Here is a 16,817-nt window from a genome sequence, read left to right as displayed (position 1 = left end):
GAATAAGTGAATGGACTTGTGGCTCCTGACCTTGCTGTCCAGTCAGAGTTGAAATTACAACTTGTCACTGGTTGACAATAGGTTCTCCAGTATGATTGCCTTCAAACCAGAGTGAAAGTCACAATCATCACCATCCATTTGTAAACTCTACCCAGTGTATCAATGCAACAATATATTTGTCTGTTGATAACTCAATCTTTCTCCCAACCACACTGGTAAAAGTCCTGCTCACATTTTTTTTAAAAAGTCTAATTGGACAAAATATCCAGTAAATCAGCCACAATGTCAGAACTTCAGTGTAGCCTCAACTCCTGGAGCTACTGGTTCCATAACCTCAATTCCAGGTGGAACAAAACTAATTTGAGAGACAGAAATTCCAACTTAGCGTGTTAAATGAAATTCACAAGCATTTCTTGCTTATAGTTGACTTTATGATTCACTACTGGATAACAGTGAGCATGCTACAAGCACTTCAGTGCTGGCAGGGAAAAGTCATATTATCCCCGGGTAAATGTAGGGGTATGGGTGGGTTGCGCTTCGGCGGGGCGGTGTGGACTTGTTGGGCCGAAGGGCCTGTTTCCACACTGTAAGTAATCTAATCTAATCTAATCTTGCTCTTCCATCACCTCCTTCCTCCTTAGCTCAACTGTTACAGCATTACAGGCATTCACTTAGATTAATGTGCAAACTCCACATAGTCAGTCACCTGAGGCGGGAATTGAACCCGGGTGTCTGGCGCTGTGAGGCAATAGTGCTAACCACTGTACCACCGTGCCACCCACTTGTTACTCCCTTCGTAGTGTCTGACTGTAGCAATCTCACTGCTGTCCAGCTGGAATCTAAGCCAATCCACTTCAACGATATTTTCAAATCTGATTGTGGCCTACTCTATTTTTTGGAATCCCTGAGATCACAATTTCCTTGGGAGGACATACAACATTAGTGAAGGAGACAACCTTAAAATTAATCAATTTACATCAAGTAGCATGAAATTTCTCTCCTAATCCATCTGTGCAAACACAATGTTCAAGTGTGCCGATGAAATTTGATTGCCAAAATCAAATGGAATCCGTGATAATGGGAGCGCTCTCAACATTTAGAGATGTGAATGAGGGGAGTTGGGAATAGTGAACACCAGGAATGGAGAAACATGATCACTACACAGTGCTCATAAGACTGAATAAGTGGTGCAGTTGTGCTGAGTCAGAGACCAGGTGAATGTTTGGCTGGTACTCCAACTGGACTGAGCTACCTTTGCGTGCCCCTGTCAACTCTGTCTATTGGATGGAATCTTCAAGACCAACTGTCTACAAGTGGTGGAGCAAGAATGGAAGGGTTTATTTCTACATAGGACTCAAGGTTGTCACATTGAGATAGAATGTTCCAGCCGCAAAGAGTTTTTGGGGCCCAGACAGTAGGTGAAGATGGGGTTCAGAGCATCCAAGCAGGATAGGGAGTTCCACTAAGAAGGTTCAGGGTCCAGGCTAGAAACAGGAAGTTTTGGCAATTAAATCTTAAAAGCTCAATCCCACCTCCAAAGGCTTTATGTTTCACCTTTTAGAGGCAGGCAGGCATGCATTGTACTTATACCTACAATGGCCCTTGCATTCAACCCAAGGAAACATGGTTGTTCTTCAGTGCTGACCTTCTGGCATTTTACAGGGTTAGCACTGAAAGGTATGATCTCAAAATGACCACTAGAACCCTGGCCGGGAGATTTTTAGGGCCTGTCCGTTTTGTGCAATGGTTAAGTAACGATGAGGCTCGTTCCTGGTTTTGGTACTCCCTGTGTAGTGCTCCATGTTGCAGGAAACTGGATGGGTACTTCCCATGGGTAGAGAGTATGTTGCTGAACTCCCAGCAGGCTCTCATGGAAAGTCTGTGCCTGGAAAGCTTTTCAAACACATTTTAACCCATTTGCTATAAATCAACTGCGTTTAACTGAGCACATGCAAGTGAAGTGATCATTTTAGCTGCAGTATATAAAAGTGAGGTAGTTAAGAGTATAGAGTAAGAGGATTATTGTAAAACTGCATAAAACACGAGTTAACCTCAGTGTATTGCATACAGTTCGATAACATCACAGGAAGGATGTAATCACACTAGCAAGGCAACAGAAAAGATGTACAAGAATTTTGCTAGGAATGGAGAACTTTAATTATAAGGAAAGTCTAGGCTGGGGTTATTCTGAAGCAGAGAAGGGTGATGGTGGTGGGGGTGTAAAGATGAATAAAATTATGAAGAACCTAAACTAATCTATCTCCATTCGTAGAGGTCAATAGTAAGGGGCATGGATTTAAAAGCAATTCTTATATAGATTAGAGGGGAAGTTAAGGAGAATTTATTTTCATGCATAAGGTTGCAGGGATTGGGAACTCACTGCTTGGGAGGGTAGTAGAAGTGAAAAGCTCTTTGTATAAAAATACCTGGATGTACAATGAGGTATTCCAGGATCTGGAAAATGGGATTAGGCTGGAAAGCTCTTTTTCAGCCAACACAGACCACCATAAGCTGAAAGGCCTCCTCTTGTGCCTTGTATTCTCTATTCTCAGATTTAACTGGAGCAGGCGTCCAGCAGAAAAGGAGTTCAAATCCCACCATAGCAATTGGAAAAGTTTGTATTCAAACAGAATAAAAAGCTGTATCTGCAAATGTAACCATGAAGTTACTGAATTAACATTAAAAACATATTGAAAGTTTATTAATGGGAAGAAAGACTTTAGGGAAAGAAACCAGTCATTCTTGCCCAGTCTGAACCAATAATGTCACCTCAGTCCACACACCAAAGTGGTTACATCCTAACGTCACTCTGACATCAGCTGTCAGGGCAACTAAGGCAGGACAATAACTCCTGAATGAATTAATTAATTAATAATCAAATTGCAAACTGAGTGTTTTTCAATGGACTGCTATTGGGTGGGTGAATCATAGAATCCCTACACTGTGGAAGCAGTGACCCTCTGAAGACCATCCTAACCAGATCCAGCCCCTTACCCTATCCTTATAACCCTATACTTCTCACGGCTAATCCTAGCCTGCGCATCCCTGGACACTATGGGCAATTTCCCATGGTAATCTGCATAACTTTGGACTATGGAAACCCACATAGACTCAGGGAATTTCCAAACTCCACACAGACAGTTGCCAGAGGCTGGAATCAAACCCAGGTCCTTGGCACTGTGAGGCAGCAATGCTAACCACTGAGCCACCATGTCATGAAAGGCTCTGGGTAGGATTTATTCAGCAGTTTAATGGGCCATAGTACCAAACATAGTGACATTAGTGTACAGTAGTGGAATGCTGAGTTTTAATCAGCTTAAATTTCATTACTAATTCCCTGCACCATCAACATGGAAGGTGCTGAAAACTATGGAACAGAGTAAGCTGTCAGATAGGACCTTTGGTTTTATATAACAAAACTGTGCGTCTCAGGGCGCAAATGGATTGACAACAGAACATTGTGCTGTGCAACTCTGGTTAGGACTGATATCTTGGAGGTGTACCAAATTCCATTATTTAACAAAATGTTTAAAATAAACAAGCTAGAACATTTGCGGGCAACAAAATTTCATACTAACCCATTTGCACCTTCACCATTCGTTACCAATCCCAGCATTAATCTGTGATTGAAAGGTGAAGTAGTATTCACTCCTACCAAGTATCAGATTATTTTTTGATTGTAGCAGAATGTTCATCTCATGAGTTGGTTTACCATATGCCTCACGAGTGAACATTAGGCTTGGGTGTCCATACTCCATCTGCAATAGGCTATTTGTTATGAGCTTTCTCTCTTTTATATCAGCAATTCTTCATCTGAAGATAGGTTCAGGAAACTCTGTGCTTCTGAGGAACACAATAAGAGTTGGATCAAAAGTAGGATGGCACAGTAGGATTCTGAGGACAACAGTTGCTCATCTAGGGAGCTTAAATAAATTTGTATCATTAGTTTTAACTGCTTAGACTTTAAGTAGTCAAATAAGATGCACTATAATCTAAGTCTTGAGACCCTCTATTTCGAAAAGTAATGTAATGTAGATTATGGTAGCTCATCAGACCTGTTGCAGACATATGGACACAAGAAATACTGCAGCTTTGGTGGAAGGTTATTCAAATCGGTCACCATCCAATAGACTAGCCTGGATTCTCTATAATTTTTGAGTTCTGAAAGCTTTGGTTGCGTGACGTATATGAATTAATTCAACACGACTAGGCAACAAGAGAAAGTCAGATCTTTCAGACGTGTGGGAGGAAACCTTTGTCTACCTGCTGAGATAATTTCAATAACCTCCAGATAAAGGGAAAATGATTGTCCCGGGTGAGAGTCCTGTCAATCTTTGATGGGTGTAGTCATGCGATCAAAATGTTTAAGGACTCTGTTTGTTCTTCATCATCTAACCTGATGTTTGGTGAATTGAAAGGTAGCACTGTGTAGGGGGAGGATGCCAAAATACATAAAGTTATGGACCAGAAGTGAAGAAACCTCTTTGTTGTATGGTTATTGTTCCAAATTCAATGCAAGTCAGCCTTCAAAATAAATCAATGCAATGGTTCTCAAGCCATGGTTGATACCACCACGAGGAGGAGGACTTAACAAGGGGCAAGGGAATTGAGTTTTATATCAGAAAGCAGATTTCTTGCTCTTGGTTCTTTAGAAAAATGAACAGAGAAAAAGAATGTCTTGACATTATAGGATTTAAGTTGGACCTCTGGAAATTGTGGCAGTATTAAGGTGGTTGAAAGGTTATGGAGGCTGTTGTCTAAGAATGTTCCAGTGTGCCTCAGTTTGCTGAAGGTTTATCCAAATCCTATCCATCATCAGAATGAGTAGAAGTTGGACTCATGATGAAGTCTTTTGATTGCTTTGGAGAATTGCTGGATCTTGACCTCGGCAGTGTAGGTGAACCTGAGGTAGTTTTGTATCCTGAGTTGGTTCCTGGCACTGACGACGTCAGGTCTTTTTCCTTTTCTGCAAATTCGAGCTTTGCCTACTTGGCTCCTCGGCGAACTCTCGCAGGGGACTTTCGTAGGCTTCTGGAAGAAGCTTTTCCAAGTGCTCCCCTGTCTCTTCCAGGAGTAGGGCCGTGCTGTGCTCTCCTCCCACTTCTTGAGGAGTAGTGGGTGAGGGGGATGAAGTCAAGGCCCCTGTTGTCGATTTACTTTCCTGTCTTCCCTGAGAACTGGCAGATTGTTGTTGCTGGGCAGCTTTGATTGTGCAGTTGGCCACCATATGGCCGATGCTTTGGCAATAATGGCACTTCTTCGGTTGGGGGGCTAGTTTACATTCCTTGGCGTGATGATCCAAGCCACCACAGTTATAACATCTAAAAGGAAAGAAAAAGAAAACAAAACACAAGAATAAAAAGGATCCAGGTACAATTTCCATTCAGTTGCTGAGTGTTTTTCCAATGCAAATTAACCCAAAATCACCCAAATGACCACAAAGCCCAAAACATAAATCCAAGACCTTTTGTGCCAGTTTAAAAACACATTGTGCTCAAAACCAACACTGGCCACAGATTTGACTGTGGCCCAGCCCGATGTGGAGGTTCAGTGAATCACATGTCTGCAGGCCTTCAGAAGACTCAACATTGCATTGGCTCGTCCAAACTGATTTAAGAGCTTTTCAGTATGTCTTTTCTTTTAAAAGAAAACTTAAATAAACTGTACTTCAAGTAAATGGTAAATGTTCAGTCACATTTTTTAGTCATCAATATCAGATTACTCAAATGGTGGATTGGCAGTGTGATAAATTCATCAGTTGTATTAATCAAACAAACATTACATAATGATATCAAAGGAATGTTTTAAATAGTTTTTATTTACATTCTCAGTTACACAGTTGCACCGGTGCATGGATGCTTTTATCGCCGGGTCTACAAAAATGAATGAGTGGATCATGAACAAATGCATTTTGGAGATCCTGTATATTAACATCCATAGAGGGCAATCAATAGCTTAGTGTAATGGATTTTCTGAAAGGAGCACTTCTAACAGCATGACACTTTCTCTACATTTGACCCTCCAATGTAGAGTTTTCTCTGTACTGCTGTTCTTTAATATAGCCTGTTTGGTTGTGCAAAACTCCCTCAAATCTGACCTTCCAGTAGTATAGCAATCCCTCTGTATCACCCTGACAGTGCAGTGCTACCTCAGAACTGCTGCTCCAATAGTGTAAAGCTCCCTCAGAATTGCTCTTCCAACTCGACAGCATTCACTCAATATCATCTCTCATAAGAGCCCAGTGCTTCCCCATACTGCCCCTCCAATATTAGTACTCTCCTTCAGTACAGCATTCCCTCAGAACAGCCTCTGTAACAGTGCAGCATTCACTCCTCAGTGCAGTAATCCTCAGTAGAATCTTTCCAACAGTGTTGTCTTCCCTCAGTACTGGCCCAACAGTTCAGTATCACTCAATAAAATAACTCAGTAATGAATCAACAACATTACTGCTGGTCCTTCATTGCAAATTGTGATTTAAAAACAAAGCTAATTAAAAAATGAATATAGGTTCATTAACACAGCATGGTGCACAAGGATCCCTACTGTTATTTAACAGACATTAACGGTATGTGACAACATCCCACCTATTAACAATAAGGCCAAAGAGTCTGTTAACATTCTCCCACATCCCAATTCTGGATTTTATTTCCTTTTACTGCTAGCAATAATGGCTATTACTGGGACTTGACAGTAGCTGCTCTGTTTTGTGGATTTGTAAAAACTACTCTACAGATCCTCTACATACGCATAACAGGAGTATTGGAAGCAGCTCATCACACATATTCACACTGAATTACACTCATTCACCCACCAACTAAGCACATTCTGCTCCTACTGTACCTCCAGTGCAATTGTGTTCTTTCTAGATCTCCTCAAATATGCCCCACTCAGACACATGCAGTGTGTGGGGCTCAGTTGGTAGCACTTCAGGTTCTCAGTAAGAAAGTGCTAGGTTCAGGTTCTACACCAGCTGGTGTGCAGAAACATAAGGCTAACACTGCAGTGTAACAGTGATGAGACACTGCACTGTTGGGGTTGCTCTCTTTTGGATGAGATGCTAAACAAAAAAAAGGGAGACATAAAAGAGTCACGCAGCAGCATTTTACAGAAGGGGAGGTGAGTTAGGCATGGCTGTTGTCAGAGGCAGGAAGAACATCAGGAGCAAAGAGGAGGGTCCTGGGTTGTAGAGGCCACTGGGGTGGGAGCAGGATCACTGAGTTGGTGGCCCAGATTGGAAGCAGACTGGAGCCTGAAATTTTGTTCCTGCTCTGGTCAATATTTGTTCCTCAATAAACGTTGCAGGCACCAGAAACGCCTTTCACTGATTTACCAGCACTATATTTGTTGCTCACAATGTAGTCTGTTCTGTGTTTGCAGACAAACCCAGAGTTTCCAGTTGCCTGCCACTTCAGCACACCACCATTCTTCAACATCTGTCTCAGACTTGCTGCAGTGTTTCGGTGAAGCTCAGCACAAAACTGGAAGAACAGCATCTCATTTACTGCTTGGATTCCCTGCAGCCTTCAGGGCACAATATCGAGTTCAGTAATTTTAGGGCCGAAGCAGCTTCTCCCATATCCCCCACCAGGCCCTATCATCACGTGGGCTGCTTTCACCACAGCCAACCCATTTTCACTCACTAATGGTGCCCATTTGCAGCTTTTCTTTCTCCAGGGCTGACCATTATCTATTCTTTCGACTGTCCGACTGCTGTTCTCTTTGAAGATTCCATCCATCTCCATTTATCATCATTGGAACCTAAACATAGACTCTGCTTTCTTTCCTCAGATTCTGCCAGACCTGAGTTTTTCCAGCTCCCTCTGTTCTTATTGCAAAAAAAATTGATCTGTGGCTGCACTTCAAGAACTACTGCAGTAGCTGTAAAATATTTGAAGATGGCAATGTGACATTCATTCCAGGATGGTAACAATGAACTCTTCAAATTGACAAAAAAGTGCCAAGTGGAATTCAATACAGAGAAGTGTGAGGTAATGTATTTAGGGAGGTAAGGAAGTACACAGCTGGTAGGATTATGGAAGATTTAACAGGGCATCAATTGGAGTTTATGTATATGATTATCTGAAGGTAGCAGAACAGGTAGATAAAGTGGCACATGGGACACTTTCCTTTATTTTCAAAGGACGAGAGTATAAAAGCAAGGAATTTTTATTTTCAGTTTTCATCAACCTGAATGGATTTGCAGTATTTGGTGACCACCTTTGTACCTGCAGACGTAAATGTGTTTGGCCCTTCCCCCCCCATCAGAGAGGCAGATGTCGTTCCGGAAAAATGTGAGGACTGCAGATCCTGGAGATCAAAGTGTCAAAAAGTGTGGCGCTGGAAAAGCACAGCAGGTCAGGCCGCATCTGAGGAGCAGGACAGTCGACATTTCAGATATAAACTTTTCATCAGCAGTGAGATGTAGCTCTAGGTCTTGCTGTAGTGAATAGAATGCAAAGCCTCAATGGGAGTTGGTGGGGTGGGGGAGGGGGTTTGGGTGTGTGTGCTAATTTATTCCTCGAATACATCCATAAAATCTGCAAAAGGCTATTAAAGTAGCTAATTCCAGCTGTAATAATGTGTATGGTCCTGATGACCACATTACAGGACTAATGTAATCATACTAGAGAGGATGTTGCCAGAAATGACGAATTTTAACCACGAATAATGATTAGATAAACCAGATTCGCCTTCTTTGGAAGAGAGGGGGAGCTGAGCGAAGATTATGTTGTGGTGTATTACATCATGAGGCGCCAAGTCAGAGTGAATAGGAACAGCATATTTCCATTTGCAAAGTGGTCATTAATCGGCGACATCAATTGAAGGTAATTGGTGGAAGGATTAGCTAAATGTTATGTAGGAAATGTTTCATCCAGAGGTGTGGGCATTTGGAAGTGACTTCCTGGAAAGCTGGTAGAGGCAAAACCCCTGAAAACGCACCTTAGAAACACTTGGATGTGCCCATGAGGGGCCATTAATTTGAAGTCTCCAGAGCAAAAACTGGAAGATGGATTGATCTGGTTGACTTTCTCTCGGCTGCACAGGCATTATGGGCTGAATGGCCTCCTGTCCTGTGAATTCTTTACATGTCTATATTTTCATAAATACAAGTCTTTACTTCAGATCCACAGACAGTCATGAATTTACTCAAATATACTTATTTAGAAAAATCACCCAGCTCATTCAAACACACTCCATATATTATGAAACTACTGATGTTTGCTATGTTCTAGCACATTCAAATGAATACAGTCACACAGAGACACTCACAAACAGGCTACACATTGCTCAAGTGCCCAGATTTTACTTCACTGGAATAGGGCTTGAAACTCCTGAATAAGTTACCCTATGAGCCACAGATTAATTCTGGCCACACTATAAGGGAGTGTGTTAAGTTAAAAAAAAGAGAGTTTGAAATTAATCTTAGCATAATGCATTGCGTTTTACACAGAAAGCTGTGTCAGATCTGAGGATGCACATTACTTCTTGAATCTGAATTGCAACAATGTCATCTACTGCATTTTCTGTGACGTACTGTTATTGAAGGAAAGTGCTCTTGTATTATATTTGCATTAATCATGAAGGGACAGAAGTCCTGACTAAACCATTAGCTGCAGGCTAGGAAGGAAAGGAGAAGAAGCTGTGGTTCCTGCTCCAAGTCACTACCTACTGCTGCTCAGGATGGCTGTGTGGATATGGGGTGCAGACAGGTTTGGATTTGGACTACAGCACACTCAGTGGTCAGATACCATCTCTACATTCTGGATCAGTGGTGCTGGAAGAGCACAGCAATTCAGGCAGCATCCGACGAGCAGCAAAATCGACATTTCGGGCAAAAGCCCTTAAGTCGATTTTGCTGCTCGTCGGATGCTGCCTGAACTGCTGTGCTCTTCCGGCACCACTGATCCAGAATCTGGTTTCCAGCATCTGCAGTCATTGTTTTTACCATCTCTACATTGCCTGTCTGAGCTTGCACATAGAGAGTACAAGCAGAACCAGGTATAAGAATGGGAGGAGGCTAGTCAGCTTTTAAAAGTCTGTTCTACCATTCTCTTAAGATTGTGAATGGTTACACCTCGAATGGGAGGGATAAAGTAAAACATCCCATGGCATAATTTCAAAGAATAGCAACTGAAGTTTGTCTTCTGTCCTGGCCATTTATCCCTCCTGTCAAGTTATTTTGTTGGTATCATGGTTTATTTGGGGGGACTTTCCTGTGCACAAGTTGGCAACTTTGCTTCCTACAATACAATAACGATTACAATCTAAAAGAACTTGTGAAGTCCAGAGATGAAGTGCATTTATATAGTGCCTATTCTCCTTTTTATGGAACCGGGGATCACTATTTAAAAGTAAGGTGCAACTCATTGAGAACAGAGATGAGGCAGCTTTCTTCTTCCTCAGCAGGGTCATGAAGATTTCCTAGTAATGTCTTAGAAACACAGAATCTTTCATGACAGTTAGATAGTTTCTTGTTATGTAAGAGAGTGAAAGGTTATCTGGGATAAGTAAGGTTACAAAATGTCAGACCAGCCTCAAGGGGCAGAATGGCCTGGTCCTGCCCCTGGTTTCTATGTTTACTTCTAACTTCCACAATGACTCGCATGTGGAGTGACTCATTCTGGAGCGATTGAAGATACAGGTCGTAAGGTGAAAGCAGGAGCTGAACACTGGGCAGCAGCCAATGGTTTCTCTGGACTCAAAGACAGAAAATTGGAAGGGATGATGTTCCAGTTCTGTGTGTCTCAATGACAGGATCTCTCCGAATGCAAACAAAAATCCTCAAACTGTAAACAGAATGTCCACGGAGCAAGGAAGCAAAGCAGTGGGGAAATGGCATTTCAGATTGGACATCTGATTTTCGCCATCACCTCCTGACCCTTGTAAGCAACTAACTAAAATGATGCAGAATAAATAATTCATGAGGCTCAAGTGGTAAATAAATACAATGAAAGCAGAGGCTCAATTAATCAATGTCATTGGTCTCAATCACCATGGAAATATTAAATGAAAATCAATCACACTGATAACGGGGGAATAAGGTCACAGGAGCTGTTCCAAAACTAACTGGAGACCCTCAGGGAGTTTACCATCCTCACCATGCACTAGCTCATTTTTGCTGAACCCTCAAATTATTGTAATCACTCTCACTACCCTCATGCCCCTTACACTGTATTTCTCACTGAGACAGAGAGGCAGTGTCACTTCACATCTTTCTTTGTCTCCATAAGTCACTGAACAACTAAAGTTTATATAGCACCTTTGAGAAAGTAACTCACCACCAGGAGCAGAGGAGGCAGAGAGAGGGAGGGAGGGAACTCCACAGCTTAGGCTCCTGTCAGCTGAAGGTATTGTTGCCAAAGGCAGAGGGATTAAATGGTGAACTTTCAAGAAGCAGAATTGGAGAAATGTAACAATCTCAGGAGGATTACTCAGACAGAAACGAACAAAGCCATGGAGAATTTGTAAACAGGAGCGAAAGCTTTAAAGGTGGCAGGCCAGGCAAACAGGCAAGCCAGCAGGCACAGAGGAGGGAGGGGAAAGGATAAGGTGAAGGGCTTTTTTGATAAGATTAAGATTATGGAGGATGGGGGGAACAGGCAAAAGTGCTTTGGAATAGTTGGGTTCAGAAATAATAAAGGCAAGAGAAAGAATTTCTATCAAGCTGAGGCATGAACCGGGGTCTTCATGATGGCACTGATATGTGATCAGAACTTCAACTTTGATTTAAATACAACAAAATTGTGAACAGTCCAGTTTCGAAGGAGAGGGATGGAGTCAGTAGTCAGAGAATGGAGTCTGTGATGGGGACTGAAGAGAATGGTTTCACACTCTATCAGTGTGTGTGTCTCTCTCTCTCTCTCATTCTTCCAAAAGACATCTAACAGTGCCACACAACAGACTTGAGGAAATTTATAGATCATGGAATAAAAGCAATGTTGGTAGAGGGATAGGAACCATGTATTTTTTGTATTGGAATAATATTTGCAGTGGAGCTCCCCAGAGGTCAGAATTGGGATATTTCCTGATATAAATAAATGATCTATATCTTGCTCAGAGAACAATTTAAAAAAGTTTGTCAGTGACATAAAACATGGCAGAATAGCTAACAGTGAGGACAACAGCGGAGAATTTCAAAAGGACATTGTCATTAGAGGAGTAGCTGGATAGGTGACAGATGAAATTCAACAAGGAGAAGTGTGAGATAGTACATTTTCAAACATCTAACATGGGAGACAGTATAGATTAAAGGATACTATGCCAAAGGATGCACAGGAACAGAAGTATGGGGCTGAATCTCACTTGTTTGGGACTAAGTCAGGGTTGCATTGGGTTTTTTTTGGAAGGTTTGTTGCTACAAGGGCCTTAGCAAGTTTTCATGCCCTATCATATATCAAACTCATCTCATTAAATTTCCCACTCCACTCCTACAGCATCCATCAATCCCGATTTCCACTATATCTTACTATACGCCACTCCTGGAACAACACACCATTCAACAAATAGCCCGCAATTTACTGGCACCCATTGTATCTGTGTTCTCTTTAAAAGCCCATTGTAAACAGGGACAAACGTGGTCAGTCCAAACCATTCTGCACAGTTGCGAACATCACACTGTACACCTCATCGTACTAGTCCTTACTCTTGCTGTTTGGCATCATTAGAACTCAATGTTTCACCCTCCAACCTGAATGATTTTACTGTCACTTGTATTTTACAGTGAAGAAATAAATACACTTGTGTAATATATGGCACACTATTCTCTCCAGCCTTTGAAATCTTGTGTTTAATAAGCTTTAATCTTGACATTGTGTTCCTGAAGCCCTGCCTGCCATTTCAGACAGGATATAGAAAGACTCGGAAGCTTTCTGCCACAATGTGGGTCTGAGTGTCCTTCAGGCATCATTGGGTGTTTGGACATTGCCCTTCCTTAGAAATTATGTGCATAGACTAATTTTTCTTCCTCTGCATCACATGCCCATTCTCTCAGTCTTTCTCCCCATTACCATTTGGTAAGTATTACTGTGTTAAATGTGTCAGCTAAATACAAGTTATTATCAGCTAACTCTCCCCAGACCCATGTTGAAACACAGCCAATTTGACAAGCATCACATCCACAAACATTCACCTTCTCTACCACCAATTGTTCATGTACCTTCTACAAGCTGCTCTGCGAAAATTTCCCAAGACTCTTTAGACAACATCTTCTAAATTGTCAACCACTACCATCTAGAGGAACAAGGGCAAACAGATACATTCCACCACTTCCAAGTTCCTCTCCAAGCCACTCCCTGTCCTGACTTGGAAATATATCATTGTTCCTTCAGTGTTGTTGGGTGAAAATCCTGGAACTCACTTCCTAACAGCACATCGTACACCAACTAGATTACAGCAATTTCAGAAGGCAGCTCACCCCCCAGCTTCAGTGCAACTAAGGATGAGCAATAAATGCTAGCCCAGCGAGCCACTCCCACATCCCATAAACAATACTGTGACTTGTTCAAGGATTGAATGTCAATTTGGGATGTACTGTTGCCTAGAACCACCCTACCCCACCTCACCTGTCTCCCTTTGGCCTTCGCTTTTGCATATTCTTCCCTTTAGGTCTCCTTTCACTCCCAATGCAGGAGGTGCCACCAGGGCCCGTTACCCGTATCGACTCCAGACCTTTGGAAGATTTCTTAAATGTAAATTCCACTGGCTCTCCCTCTTTCAAACTGCGGAAGCCTTCCATGTGCAGCTTGCTCTGGAAAAAAAAAACATTGCCCAGAGAAAATGTTAAAAAAAAAATTACAAGCATTTGGAGTAAATCAAATCTCCCAATAGTTTTAGGAAATTCTAAAGCAATTTTCAAATTATCCTCAAATCCTCAAAGGAGTGTGGTAAAGACTGAAACACATTCTATCCCAGGAGAATCGCATTTTCATTGAGCGTGCTTGGATTAACCTGACTACTGAATGTGATCACCAGAATTCAGTTCACTATGGCCAGTGCAATTGGCAATGATTTGACAACAATTCAAAAAATTCATCTATTACTGGCGTGCACATTTTAAAAAGAAAAGTGTGTTCATGGGATGTGGAAATCACTGGCTGGGCCAGCATTTATTGCCTATTCCTGGTTGCCCAGAGGGCAGTTAAGGGTCAACCACATCATTATGTCGACCAAGCTGCGTAAAAACAGTAGATTTCCTTCCCTGAAGGTCATTGTTGAACTAGATGCATTTTTACTGACAAATAATAGTGGTTACTATGAGCCAAGTTCCATGTAAGCTGCGTGCATGCACAGGTGTACGCTGGGAAACAAAAACCTTTCTACATCCCACGATGCCCTACCCCATACCCTACAGCCGCAAATCCCAGGCTCCCTGAATCACAAGTTGGCACTCTATAATCTCACAGACTATTGGAACCCAGCTTCTGATCAAATGCAGCTCCAGTCCAGGGAGGCTGTACGATGTTGGCTCACGGAAGGGGAAAAGACACCAGGCCATAACCCAAAATGTGGAGTGGGGAGTTTACAGCCACCAAAAGGATCACACAGCAGGAGGTCCAAGAAGCAGGCAGCCATTCCAAAAGGACACAGGAGAATTAACAATATTTTCCAACAAAGTTTAAAATTTGTCTAAATGAAAAGCTACCTTTCAAGCTCCTTAAAAGTCTAGTGCATATTTCAAAAAGGGATGGTCTTCTGAGATCATGGAAACTGTAATATCATAGTCAACACACAAATGGGTGAAGTTTTCACTTATCCTAAAACTGACAATGTCTTGTACACTACGTGAAACATTAAGAGAGGAGATCAGCACTGGGAAGAGAGGGGTATGATTGGAAATTGGACTAAAGTGACATTTGAGGCAAAACGTGCACATGGTTTCTATTCGTAGTCTTATAAAGAAACAAAGATGGAATTTTATGCATACTTACTGAAATACCAGGCATGAGCGCATGTGCGTGCACGTGTTTTGGTTGGGGGGAGGGCGATATGTGGGAGAGCATACAAAAGTGGATCAATCCGAAATCAGATGAAAGTCGTAATTGATAATGTCATACTTCCAATATACAGTACGTGTCAATTCTTTCTGTACAAGAGATTCATAATCATGTAGCAAAGTCCACTGCAATTACTAAGAGCTGGCACAGCAAGGATTACACCTTCAAATTTGTGGAGTGCACTAACTCTGTCAAAGATTGACTGGATAAATTGCATAAAATTGTGTTTTTGTATGCTGATAGTAGATGAAAGTATAAGCATTTTAGTATGAAAAAATGTTGACTTTGCACATCAAGGTTCAATTAGAATCTGAACTATTTACAAGATTACCTTTGCAGGATTTTTGAAACTGACTGCTCACGACAAGCAATTTTATATTAACAGCGATTTTGATTTACAGAATATGGCAAAGATTCTATCCGACAGAGCCTTTGTTATATTTGGAAAAGAAAACAGAATAGCGGCAAATGTTACAATGTGACGTTAGTCAGAACATCACTGCATTGCTCACATAGAAGATATTGAAATACATGATGCCTGAAAGCAGGTCTCAATTTGGCAGGATATTGAACCACTTCTAAGAACAGCAAATAGAATGTTCAGCAAGTCATTTGAGAAGGAAAGACAACTTGGAGAATTTGCCAAAATGAGAGTGTGATGCAGAGGTATTTCAACCTCTGAAAGAAGTGTGGTGTCTGTTAAGACACTTTGCAGTCAATGAACTAATGCAAAACTACAAAGTGTTGACGAAGTGCTGCGCAGGGCAGCTGAATAAGTGCAGTGGTCCAACAAACAAATGTTGCCTGATAAATGTTCACAATACCACAACATTGTGCTGCATTCACAGCTCTGAATGATGTTCCAGATGAACTGGCAAAATCTTTTAGAAAGTGTGTTTGACAACAATTGAAGCTATCCAATTTGCAAAGGCCAAGATTAATAAATTAAAGATTCAGTGTCTAGGTGAACATCTTTATTGGAGTGATGAAGTTAAGATGGTTCTGACTGCTCTAGACAGTCATGTTGACACTACCACAATCCTTTAATTCATTCAACTGCTATGTGACCACTTGAATAGCAGATTTGCATAATATTTACTAGACTGGAATGCATTTGATCAGGTTGCAATTACCACGACAGCCAATTATGAATTTGGAAAAGACAGTGTTGTGCAACTGATATTAAAATATTCCACTCGCAAACCACATTTCAAAGAAATTGTGACACAGAGATATGAACAGTATTGCAATTTCAAATTTATGGTTGTGGACAAAGGCAAGACAGGTTCCATTCAGACATTTGGTGATCTATACCTTAAAAGACAACCAGGTTTAAGAAATGTCCATTCCTCTGGATATGTGTGCCAACATTTCAGGCAACAATGCTGACTGTGAACATGAATTTAACTGAATGAACTCAACTAAATCTAAATCCAGAAATAAGATTTAAAATTGTTCAATTTGCAACAAGTTGTCCAAAAAGACATACAAAGCATCAAGTGGGTGCTGTGTGCAATCATTGGGCAACAAATAAAAGATAGGCAAGAAAAGCTGCCAAAGGAGTGAAGACATTACTACATCATCTTTTGGTCATGTACTATACTTAGTTGTATGTAGAATTATCACTAAAACAGGTCCACAGTGCTTCTGAGTGGAATAAGAATTTTATTTTAAGCAGGTAAAATACATGGAATTGTAATATAAACAAACACTTATTTGTTAAAAAACAAAGTTTAAAAATTGCCAAGCATCCATTGAGTGATGGTCTAGTTTAAATACATCACTGAGTTCTGCACAGAAACCACAAAGAAGTTGGAACTTTGA

General features: G+C 41.3%; 1 protein-coding gene across 1 annotated transcript; it reads right to left on the bottom strand.

Moving 5' to 3' along the window:
* Positions 1-3,221: 3,221 nt before the first annotated feature.
* LOC122563422 (protein lin-28 homolog B-like) lies at positions 3,222-16,587 on the bottom strand. Its single transcript, XM_043717165.1, is given in 3 exon segments — positions 3,222-5,321; positions 13,563-13,764; positions 16,548-16,587. Coding segments are annotated over 3 exon segments (615 nt in total). The 3' UTR covers positions 3,222-4,948.
* Positions 16,588-16,817: the final 230 nt, after the last annotated feature.

The sequence above is a fragment of the Chiloscyllium plagiosum genome, chromosome 27 (genome assembly GCF_004010195.1).
Source record: "Chiloscyllium plagiosum isolate BGI_BamShark_2017 chromosome 27, ASM401019v2, whole genome shotgun sequence".
Taxonomy (NCBI): Eukaryota; Metazoa; Chordata; class Chondrichthyes; order Orectolobiformes; family Hemiscylliidae; genus Chiloscyllium; species Chiloscyllium plagiosum.
The sequence above is the reverse complement of the archived record's forward strand: the minus strand, read 5'-3'. Positions and strand labels throughout refer to the sequence as shown.